The sequence below is a fragment of the Malania oleifera genome, chromosome 9 (genome assembly GCF_029873635.1).
Source record: "Malania oleifera isolate guangnan ecotype guangnan chromosome 9, ASM2987363v1, whole genome shotgun sequence".
Taxonomy (NCBI): Eukaryota; Viridiplantae; Streptophyta; class Magnoliopsida; order Santalales; family Ximeniaceae; genus Malania; species Malania oleifera.
The window spans coordinates 79,403,764-79,415,903 of NC_080425.1; the positions used below are offsets into that span (position 1 = coordinate 79,403,764).

At 38.3% G+C, this 12,140-nt stretch overlaps 1 protein-coding gene across 1 annotated transcript; it reads left to right on the plus strand.

Annotated features, from left to right (window-relative positions):
* Positions 1-6,224: 6,224 nt before the first annotated feature.
* LOC131164516 (transcription factor MYBS3) lies at positions 6,225-11,356 on the plus strand. Its single transcript, XM_058121777.1, has 3 exons — positions 6,225-6,873; positions 9,299-9,507; positions 10,614-11,356. The coding sequence occupies exons 1-3, from the start codon at positions 6,543-6,545 to the stop codon at positions 11,139-11,141; spliced, it is 1,068 nt and encodes a 355-aa protein (XP_057977760.1). The 5' UTR covers positions 6,225-6,542; the 3' UTR covers positions 11,142-11,356.
* Positions 11,357-12,140: the final 784 nt, after the last annotated feature.

A 12,140-nucleotide genomic window follows, 5' to 3' on the forward strand; every position in this document is an offset into this window, starting at 1 on the left:
GCAAGCAACTTCGAGGCCAAGGAAATATTTCAATTTTCCAAGATCCTTTAGTTTGAATTTTTGAGCAAGCATGACTTTGAAAGTGCTAATATTAGAGAGATCATTACCTGTCATGAGAATGTCATCAACATAAACAAGAATGAGAGTAAAAGACTGACCCTGAGAGCGGGTGAAAAGAGAATGGTCGGCCTGAGATTGGGTGAAACCTGCAGCAAGTATAACCGAAGATAATTTAGAGAACCAATTGTGAGAGGCTTGCTTAAGACCATAAAGGGATTTCTGAAGACGACAAACATGAGTCTCCCCCTGTTTGCAATAACCCGGTGGAGGGAGCATATAGACCTCCTCATCGAGGTCACCATGGAGAAAAGCGTTGTTGACGTCCAATTGAAAGAGATGCCAATTCCAAGTGGCAGCCACTGCAAGAACATACCTAATAGTAACGAGTTTAGCAACAGGAGCAAAAGTGTCATGATAATCCAAACCTTCTACCTGAGTATAGCCCTTGGCCACCAAGCGAGCTTTGTGTCGCTCTATGGATCCATCAGCCCAAAGTTTTGTTTTGAACACCCATTTACAGCCAATTGGTTTTTTTCTAGGTGGAAGGTGTTGAAGAACCCATGTATTATTGGTTTCTAAGCCTTGGATTTCAGAAGCCATGGCATCACACTAATGTGGGTGCAGCATAACCTGAGAATATGAGGTGGGTTCGGGATGTTGGGACATGACAGAAAGAAAAGCCAAATAGGGATTAGAGAAACGATGATAAGATAAAAAAAGAGGAGAGACAATGAACCATACCTGAGGAACATCTTGAAACTTGTGAAGTTGTGGAGGACTTTGGTAAAGTAGGGCAGATATAATCAGCCAAGTAAGAGGGATGTGTGATAGCTCGTTTGGGTCGTGAGAATGTGGGTGGAGGGGGCGAGGGTGAGGGTGTCGGGGAGGATACCAAGGGAGAAGGAGAGAGAGGTAAGGGGCTAGGGGTAGGTGTGTAGGAAGGTTGTATATCAGGAATAGGAAGGGGAAGGATGGGAGAAGATGTTGGAGGTGGAGGTATGAGATGATAGGGAAAGATATGTTCTTGAAAAGTGACATCACTGGAGATGAGAATTTTTTTGTTTTCAAGATCGTATACACGATAAGCCTTATGATGAGCAAGATAGCCTAAGAAAACACATTGAAGAGCACGAGGAGAGAATTTATTGCAATGTTGGTGAGTAGTTTGGGCATAGCACAAGCACCCAAACACTCGCAAGTGTGTATACATTGGTGGTTTCTGAAAAAGAAGTTCATAAGGAGACTTATGATTGAGGCTGGGTGAAGGAGAGCGATTAATTAAATAGGTGGTTGTTAGAATGCATTCGCCCCAAAAGGAGATGGGAAGATTGGCTTGAAAACGTAAACACCAAGCCACATTAAGAAGATGGCGATGTTTACGCTCGGCAACACCATTTTGATAAGGTGTATCCACACATGTGCACTTGTGAAAAATGCCTTGATCATGAAAAAAAGTTTGAAGTGGGGTGGATAGAAATTCACGACCATTATCAGTGCGTACATGCTTAACAGTGCAATTGAAATGATTTTTGACCACGATGCAAAAATTTTTTAGGAAAGTGAAAGTATCAGATTTCATGCACATAAGATAAACCCATGTAGCACGTGAGTAGTCATCCACGATTGTTAAAAAATAATGTGCACTAAAGAGTGAAGCTGTAGGATAACCACCCCATATATCACAATAAATCCGATTAAAACAAAATGTGCTCTTATGTGTAGTCAAGGAAAAAGGTAAACAAGTGAGCTTTGTTCTAGTACAAACATCACAAGGTAAATGAGAAGAAGAAATATTTAAGGTTTTCGGAATACATGAAATGGAAGGGTGACCAAGACGTTGATACCAAAGAGTAGTGTCAGAAACACGTCGAGAGTGGAAAACTGAGGCGGAGGGAGGTTTAAAATGGTAAAGCCCATCTCGTACTTCACATGTTTCAATTAGCTTCCTCGTTGATAGGTTTTGAAAGACACAAAAGGTGGGAAAGAATATAGCAACACAATAGAGATCCTTGGTAAGTTTGTTGATGGATAATAAATTAAATTTAAATGAAAGCACATAAAGAACATCAGAAAGAGAGAAAGTTGGAGAAAACCACATAGTGCTAGTATGAGTTACAGAAACGATGTCACAATTTGGAAATTTAATGGGGCATGATTGGTTGAGAAGCTGAATATTATCAAGAGAAGATAAATTGGAAGTCATGTGATCGGAGGCACCTGAATCAACAATCCATTCAGTATTAGAAAACGAAGCAGAATGACAAGAGCGAGGTTACCAGCAAAATTGACAGTGTTGGTGTTCAAGGGCGATAAAAGATCCAAGAGTTGATGGTAATGTAATAACCGGGAAAAAAAAATATATATATAATAATAATAAAATAATAAAATAAAATTAATTAATTAAATTAACAAGTAAAATGAATAGTATGATAAGGAACAAATATATATATATATATATATAAATATTAAAGCATGTATATATATATATGTGTGTGTGTGTGTGTGTGTGTGTGTGTGTGTGTGTGTATATATATATATATAAAGTATAAAAGCTTCTTCAAGAAGCTACACTTTAATAAATGTTTACTATTATATATATATATATATATATATATATATATATATAAAATAACACAAGCTTCTTTAAGAAGCTTTGAGTTCATTCTCTCTCTCTCTCTCTTCTCCCTCTCTCCTTCGACTCTCTCTCTCTTCGATTCTGGGCTAGTTTTACGCCGGATCGACAAACCGAAACCACCACGACGCTCCTAGCGAAGTTCTCTACAAGTCTACCGGAACGAATCGTCAGGAAAACGAAGTTGGATTTCATCCCAAATCCAAGGTAAGGTTTTATATTCAATATTTGGATTTTTGACAGTTGAAGAAAATGATATACGCGTAAAAATACTGAACTTTAATACTGGAAATTTTCAGTTCCAGGGTATTGATTGGGAACGTTGGGAATCATCCCTAAGTTGAGGTAAGACTTTTTAAGTCGAATTTGACTTAGTGGTAGTTATAGAAAATGTTGTACGTACGAAAATACTAAACTTTAATTCTACGAGTTTTCATTTTCAGGGTATTGAGTTGAGAACCTTGTGGGTACGGGGAAGATTTTCTTAGGGGCTTTTCAGGAATCAGGTAAGGGGATAAACTAAGCTAGTTTTGTTTTGAAAAAATGTATGTATATATATATAGCATTTGGTTTTAGGAAAAATAAATATATTTATATATATGATTTATATTTGAAAAATACTGTTTAAATGATGATATGTTGAATACGTAGAAAATTTGTTTAGTGTGGCATGAGTATAAAAATGTTGTGAAATACTGTTTTTTTTTGGAATGGGGACGATATGGATTTCTATGATGGAAAACCGGCGTACGGGCCAAGATATTTTTATATGTATATGTGATTTGCCGGCGTATGGGCCGTGCTATGTGGATGAGATTTGCCGGCGTACGGGCCGTGCTATGTGATTTGCCAGTGTACGGGCCGTGCTATGTGATTTATCAGCGTACGGGCTGTGCTATGTGATTTGCCAGCATACGGGCTGTGCTATGTGATTTGCCAGCGTACGGGCCGTGCTATGTTAAAATGTGTAATACCGGCGTACGGGCCGATGATTTTTATGATACACGTATATATGTGAAATGATATGATTGATGTGAAAATAAATGATATGAGATATTTATGTATCATGGTTTTAGTATATGTATATGATATCAGAACCTGGTTGGCTTGGTCTAGGCTAGCACTTGCACGGTACCGTTGCTATGTGTCCATGGTCCTCGTGATCATGATATCTGTGTTAACGCCACTGTGCGGAGTGGTGTGAGATTGTATGGTCGATGTGGTTGTTTTCAAGAAGTGTGCTGTTATCGCCCCTGGTGTACGGACCAGTCTGGGTAGACCCATCGGACCTACAGACTACTGTTTGACTTGGCAGTGGTCGGCCAACCATTGTCAGGTCCCGCCTTCGGGCCACACAACCCAGTCATGTGGGGGTAATACATGACAATAGCCAGCTAACCTACGAGGATTGTTTTTATGTTATTATTATTATGATGTGAGATGAGAAATGTTTATGAAAATGCAGTATGTTCTGTCATGTTTTGATATGCATATGTTTTCCCAGATTTGATAAACAGTATTGAATATGTTATGTATGGTATATGTAGAACACAGAATACTCATGTTGCCACACACTGGTATTAGTTTATTTCCCTTACTGAGAGGTGTCTCACCCCTAAATCTTATACATTTTTCAGGAGCCCCTAATAGGAGAGCGGGAAAAGCCCCGTTGATCTAGATCAGTTGTTTGCCCTCTTTGGAAGGGTAAGTTTTTGGTAGGGACAGTTAGGTTTTGTGGGGATTGTCCCTAGATTTCATTTTTGAGATGTATATACTGTGAGATAGTAATTGTAGTGACTCTGGTATGTGTTATGCACATTATGATGAGATGTATATAATTTTATACTTTCTGCTGCGTAGGCTTCTGCTGTATGTTTTGTTATATCCCTGGTGCCCACGGGTTCAGGTGGATTGTGACCTGCTAAGTTGGAATGTATGATGTGATGATAATTTATTTATATATATAAAAAAAAAAATATGTGAAAAAGGAGCAGGTCGTTACAGTATTGTTCGTTGGTGAGAGTAGGCATAGCAATCTGAGAAGAGGTTGAAGAATCTATGTCATTATGTTCAACCATTGAAGAACCATATGCTTCCACAACGACAGATAGTTCACTAAATTTCCCATAATATGATGCACTGCTCAATTCCACAAAATCATCAAATAATCACCCAAAGTGCGACAAATTTAGAACTTAATTCATCGAACTAGCCACAAACTTGCAAGCATTTCTCCATCGAAAATGAAACAAATCATCACCAATCAAAATTGAATTAAACAATTCGCATATGTGAAATCTTCAAAAAATTTTCAAGGAACAAAATAAATACGCTTAGACATAAAAGGATAGGAAACAAAGCCTCTGGTATATGGAAGTTGCCACATATGAGAAGTTGCCCAGGAGACGACAAGAGAGTGTCGGAGCAGAGTGCCAAGAGTTGTAGTAGGGAGATGCCAGAAAGAGAGAGAGCCGAGACAATGCCGGAATGAGAGGGAGCCGAGACAATGCCGGAATGAGAGGGAGCCGAGACAGAGCCTGAGACTGAAAGCCTGAGACACTGGAAGAGAGAGGTAGCCAAGAGAGACTAAGAGCCTGAGAGAGGTAGCTGAGACGGACGAGGTGAAGCGAAAAGCTGAGACGTCGTCGGGAGCTGCTACTGCTCTTCGCCGGAGAAGACGACGTTGGGTGGTGATGGTTGTCGGGAAGCAAGGTCGTTCGTTGCTGTCGGTTGTAGAGAAACTGAAGAACCGAGAAGACGACGAAGAACTGAGAGGCTGCGTGAGGTTGCGTTTAGAGTGTTGGGATTCTGCTGGAGCGCTGAACGAACCACCGAAGAAGAAGAGACGAATCGAGCACGAACTGCCGGAGAAGGAGAAACGACCTGTAGGAAATGGATGGCAGAACGACGGAGAACTTGAGCTTCGACCACAAACAGAGAAGAACCAGATGGCTGGGTTGCAAGACGACCGAAAAATAAAGAAAAACAAAGAGAGAAGTGAGCGACGCCGAAGAAGACAAGGTCTGCATGAAATCGGTGGGTGTGCGACGACATGGTAGAAAAAAAAGTTAAGAAAAAAACTAGGTTAAGAAAAAAGTTTTTATTTTTTTATTTTTCTTACTTTGATACCATGTTAAAATTTAGAGGATGGAATGAATCTTTATTGATGCATTACCTATTACAAGGGATAATATATATATATATATATATATATATATATATATATTAATATATACATAAGATATTTGAAAAATGAAAGCTGTATATTTTGTTATATGAAAAAGGTATTTTTCGCTAATACTCTCTTTATTTCATTTACAACATCATCATTATTTTTATTTCTTTTTCATTGTGAACATTTTAAAAGGTAGGCCAAGTGAAACTTAAATTAAATTTGGATCAGCAACCCAAAAAGAGATTCAAACTAATATCCCTAGAGAGGGAGCAAAATAGTAATATACTTAAAAGGAGGGACTAAAATGCAGAAAAGAAAAGAGGGTCAAATAAAAGGAGGACGTTATGCATTAAGGATAACGTAGTCATTTGATTAAGGAGAGACCGAGAAGAACCAATCAACCGACAAACGAACCTCCCGCGTTCGATCCTAATCCTGTAATTAGTCCAAAATCCAATCCTTAATTTCTACTTCTTTTTTAATCTCATTCTATCTCTCTTAAATGCTCATTCCTTGGAATGCCCACAACTAATCTCTCTCTCTCTCTCTCTATATCCGTTCCCTCATCGAGCTGCCTTGCTTCGACAAACCAGCACGTCTCTCTCTCCCCCGTTGTTCGTAATCTGATTCTGGGTCGCTCTCTCTAAACGCCGAGCCTTGTGGAGGCGAGTTGCCATGACTCGGCGGTGCTCCCACTGCAGCAACAACGGCCACAACTCTCGCACCTGCCCCTCGCGCGGCGGCGGGGGTGCCGGCAGCGCCGGCGCCGGAGCTGGTGGTTTGAAGCTGTTCGGTGTCAGACTCACTGACGGGTCCATCATCAAGAAGAGCGCGAGCATGGGCAACCTCTCGCACTACCACTCCTCGTCGTCCGCCGCCGCGTCCCCCAACCCTAGCTCTCCCTCCGGCGACCCGCTCCACGACCCGATCCACGTGCCCGACGGGTACCTCTCCGATGATCCCGCTCACGCGTGCTCCTCCAATCGCCGCACCGATCGAAAGAAGGGTAATTCAGAACTCACTCTGATTTTGTCCTCTGTTTTTTGCTTTCGTTTCTTTCCCCCGCTCTGTTTTCTGTTTGATTGATTCAAGGTTTATTTTTTTTAAAAAAAATTGGTGTGGTGCTGAGTGTTTCTTCATTCAGGTTCTTTTGATTTGATACGATACGATGTGGATAAGGTTGGAGATGCGATTCTTCTAACGTTTGATGTTTTTAACTATTATTATTTTTAGTTAATAAATGTGATTATTTATCTTTTATTTATTTATTTGAATAATTACTTTTGGGTGAAATGAAATATACATGTTGTATCGTGCCTGTTGGTTTGATAACTTGCTTTTATGACCACTCGTTCTAATTTTGACTTGGTCGTCTGCTTTTAAAAAATTATTCTTTTAAAAACTGTAATGTTTTGATGTAAATGAATTTTTTCTGTTTTTTTTTTTTTTTTGAATCATAATGCTGTTTAAGCTCATTACAAGTAATACCTCATGGCAATCGCCTAAATTATGCTTTGAATGAAGTGTTATTATTGATGATGTGATTGTTGGAAGTTTTGCTGCTGCATTACTCTGTAGTTGATGAGATCCTCCTTAGCTGATAGATTCTAACTGGTGGCTGAAGGGAGGATATGCAAGTCTGGGAACTCCACTGCAGGGTTGTTGTGGCAACATTTCTGTGGAGATGATAGGGGAAAGGGTAGGAGATAATTTGCCATATGGGAAAGGGATAACCACCTCTACGGCAGATTGGAAGCGTATTCTAATTTTAGAGGAAAATGTGGAAGATTAGGCTGCGTAGTGTGAAGATGTGGAACATTTTGTCCGCTGATTTTCATTGAGTTGGTGTATTTTAATATAGTGGTTTAGCTTCTTTATGGAGCAACTGTGCTATTTCTAGTGACGTGCTGATGTCCTATCCCTAATTTTTTTTTATGTTTTAAAGTGCCAAATTGCAAATTGTTGAACATTTTGTGTATGTGTGTATGTTTTGTCAAATTTATCATTGGAACTTCTAAGTGGATTCTTTTGCCCAAACAAGGCTAACAGGATAGCTTATCATCCATTTGTTGTCCTTTTTCGCCTGTGGATTTTGAAACTGTTATGATACACTGTTGTGAAGGATTCAGTGGTTTCTTCGTATGTCCGCTGCTTGTTTCTAAATTCTACTTACAACCCTCAGACTTTTTTTCCCAATTTCTTGAAGATTTGAACTGTGTTTGATAAATAATAGTATACGATGCAAATTGTAATATACAGTGTTGGTGGATGCAATGGAGCAGTGAAAGTATGTGTTAGCTAACTGAGCACAAAAAATGAAATGAAATACAAAACATAAACTATACTGATGGAGTGGGGATGATGGCACTGTGACATGGTGGCAAAGATAATTGTTGGTTGATGCTGTGCAGGTTGTGCAGTGACAGTGACAGTGGCAGTAGTGGTACTATGGTAGTGATGGTGTTTGCAGTGACATATTGAAGCAATGGTGTGACATTAACAATGAAGGATGGTGGCAACATATTGGACATTGGTGGAAATAAGGATACATGGAGACAGTGGTTGTGGTAGCCATTTTATGGTGGCAGCAATAGAGTGATATAATGGTAGCAGTGGCAACATATTTTTTCATTACTTGGTTAATTTTAGCCCCATAAAGACCCTCCAATGACTTGATCACTTTTTTCAATACATTGGATTGCATAATTCTGATCTCATGTGAATTAGTGGATAATCTGAATGTATCAAAGATCTGAGCTGCCTGTGTTTTTTGGGATTTTTTCTCTTGGCTGGATTTTTAGCAAATTTTTAATAAATAAACTAACTTGAAGGAACATGTGCTGGTAATTTGACTGAGCTGAATGACATGAAATAATTTCTTGGGCTTGTTGGACCAATGTGCAGATCTGCATGACAGCAAGTTCATTCGGCAGAATGGATGTTCTCTGTATTAGTTCTTTTCATCCCCAAGGTGGTTTTTTGTCAAACCTGCAGAATGATTGATCTCTTGTTTTCTCCATGCAGACATCCAAGAAATTATTTCCTATGGATTTTCACGTGTAGATTGTTCTAGGCTTGGAGAGTTGTTAGGGCACTGCTCTGTTTGGTTAGCATTTTGGAAGAACTCTTCTCATTTGCATAAAAAATTGGCCTTTGAAGGCATTGAATTCTGACAATTTGATGTGTATTTCGTTTACCTTTTTCTATCTTTTTTTATTGCAATATTAGCTGCTTTGGGTATTTTTACCCCATTTTTCGCCTTATTTTGCATGGTGCCTCAAGGGATATTACTTTCTTTTTCTACGGCATTGTCAAATTTATTTTATTTTATAACAAGAAGTAATACAAATGGCTTAGTTAAATTACCTTCTGATACAACTTTGAGTAGAGAGAGTCACATAATCACATAGTTTTGCTTGATTTTGTTTTAGGTGTCCCATGGACAGAAGAGGAGCATCGAATGTTTCTAATTGGCCTCCAGAAGTTGGGGAAAGGAGACTGGCGTGGGATAGCACGTAATTTTGTAATGTCAAGAACTCCTACGCAGGTAGCTAGCCATGCTCAAAAGTATTTTATCCGGCAGAGTAATGCTTCCCGAAGAAAGAGGCGCTCTAGTCTTTTCGACATGGTTCCAGATACGGTTTGTCATGCTTCTTTTTATTGCTCCTATTTATTTAGACATGTCCAGCTCACATATATTGTTGATTCCAAGCTGCAGTAGCATCTCAGGTTGTTAGGGCTGCCAATCACATCACATCATGGTGCAGAAGACTAGCCATGACAATGCCAAAAGCTATTCTGATGGTTATTAATGCCCTGTTTTAGGATAATTGGGCGCTTGCCTCCCTTGAGGCTTCTAAAACTGCATTATCCTCGCTCAAGTTGAACTCCTTTAACAATCTACTCATTGTTAGTTGATCATTAATGAAGTGTTTGTTTTAAATAACTAAAATGATAAAATTACGCTTTAAATATTTTCTCAATATAAACTTTTATTTTAATACATGCAAAAACCTTTAATATAACAATTTTGGCCTTATATAACATAGATTTGTCATTTGAACTTCAAAATTTTATCAATTTGAAAATTGAATTTTTTAAAAAATGAAAACTTGTCCATTGTATAATTTTTTTTCTTGATTCAAGCATCAAGAATTCTTGTTTCAAAAACATTTCTTTGTTTGTTTGGAGCCGAGTGGTTTTTCTTGTGCCATTATGGTGTGATGCTTTTGGTCTTTTTTGAAATGCTTCTTTGGAATATTGCATAGAGATTGGACCTCTTTACTACATTGGAGTCGTTCGCTAGCATTTCTCTTTCTTTGTTTCTAATGCTCTTGGAGGACTTTCTTAATAAATTTTTGTTAAGGGGAAAAAAAAAACCAAAAAATACATGACGGAAAGGCAAAATTATCAATTTAAAATTTTGAAATTTTTTAAAAATGATTGCTGTGATTTGCTTTTGTCTACAGTTAATATATCTTGTAGGAGGCTTTTGCATTCTATCTTTTGTTTGAAGGACTGGGTCACCATTCCATTTTGGATGCAGTGCTGTTAAATTGCATTTTTCATGGTGATTATGGCACTCCCTATGAACATTTAAGTAATCAGAGTGGAAAAATTTGTTTCATATTGCTCTTCAGGGGACATTGATTTTAGACTTAATTTAATGGGAAGTTATTCTTTGACCATTTATTCTCTTTGCTTCTGTTGTTCTGATTTTTTTTTTTTTAAATATTTATTTGTCAGGCTTCAGATCCACCACCAGTTCCAGAAGAACCATTTCAGCCCCCAACAGTGGAGGCGATAGAAACTGATAATACAAATCCTGTGCCTTCTTTAAATCTCTCTCTCAACTCGGAATTTGAAGCCATGGATGCCACTTCCCAAGAAACTGTTCAGGAGGCTGAAGAAATTGTGGTACCACCAAGCCAGTTTCCAACTATGGTTCCTGCATTTTTCCCAGCTTATCTACCTGTTCCAGTTCCAATGTGGCCCCCAAACATAGCCCCTAATGGGGAAGAGAAGGGAACAGAGATCTCTCATGAGGTTTTGAAGCCAATTCCTCTCATGGCTAAGGAACCTGTCAATGTAGATGAGCTAGTGGGCATGTCTCAACTCAGTTTGGGTGAAACTGAGAACACTCATATTGAGCCTTCACCATTATCCTTAAAGTTGCTTGGAACACCATCCAGGCCATCTGCATTTCATGTTAACACAGCTGTCAGTGGTTCAGATATGAGTAAGGGCAAGAACAGTGCAATCCAAGCCGTTTAATTAGGGGAGTGTAGACCAGTACCATTGGTTTTATTTCATGCCAAATTTTCCCCTTGCGCTATATATTTATCCAAAGGCGTCTTTGTTTAATGCTCTCTAGTGGTATGAAGCTACCTGGCCCTAACGCAAGTTAGATTCATTTCATTGGACTTACCTATTCTTTCTAACTGTAAACAACTACAAATTCAAATAATTGTGTTGTTGTTGCAACAAAATGCAGTCTTTGTTGTGCATGAACTTTGATTTGGTAATTGTCAGTGGCATCTGGTGGCAAGCATTTTCTGTTCTCTATTTATGCATTCTTGCAGGACCATACGTACAAAGCAGTGTAGACATGTGATGTACTTACCAGGGAATACTTGTGGATTTGACGGTGTAAAATATTGTTTAGAATTTTTTTAAAGAGATATTTCAAAAAATTATCCATCATTTGTACAATGACCAACATTTTCCTGCATACTTACATTTAATTAATGAGATGGATTGTCTTTGTCTTGCAAGGATATTGATACAGGAAATGGAATGGAAGGAACATATGAATTTCAGGTGACAAGCACTTGTAATGCATGTACTGATATGTCCATTGTCAATATAAGCAGCTATTGGTGTATGCCTTCCAAGTTTCGAAATCATTAGAAAAGTATTTCGTTAACTGTGATAATTTTCATCTTTAGTTGATATTCAAATCAGCTGAAGTGAAAAGAATGAATGATAAATATTGTTAGGTGCTTTGTGTACATCTGACATAAAAAAAAAATGACCCGGCTTAATTTTGCTGAAGGAAAATTTAAATATTTCTGACCAATAAACCATAAGCACTAGTATTTTCATATTAAAAAATTTGAGATTATGAGAAGATAACCCTTCTTTTTCATATAAACCTCAACTACAAAACAGGGTTTGAACGTGAGTGTCATTTATTGTAGGACTGTCCCCTAAGTGGCTCATAGAGCTTTAAATTTTTTTTGAAAAAAGAAAAGAAAAGAGACTAATGACAAT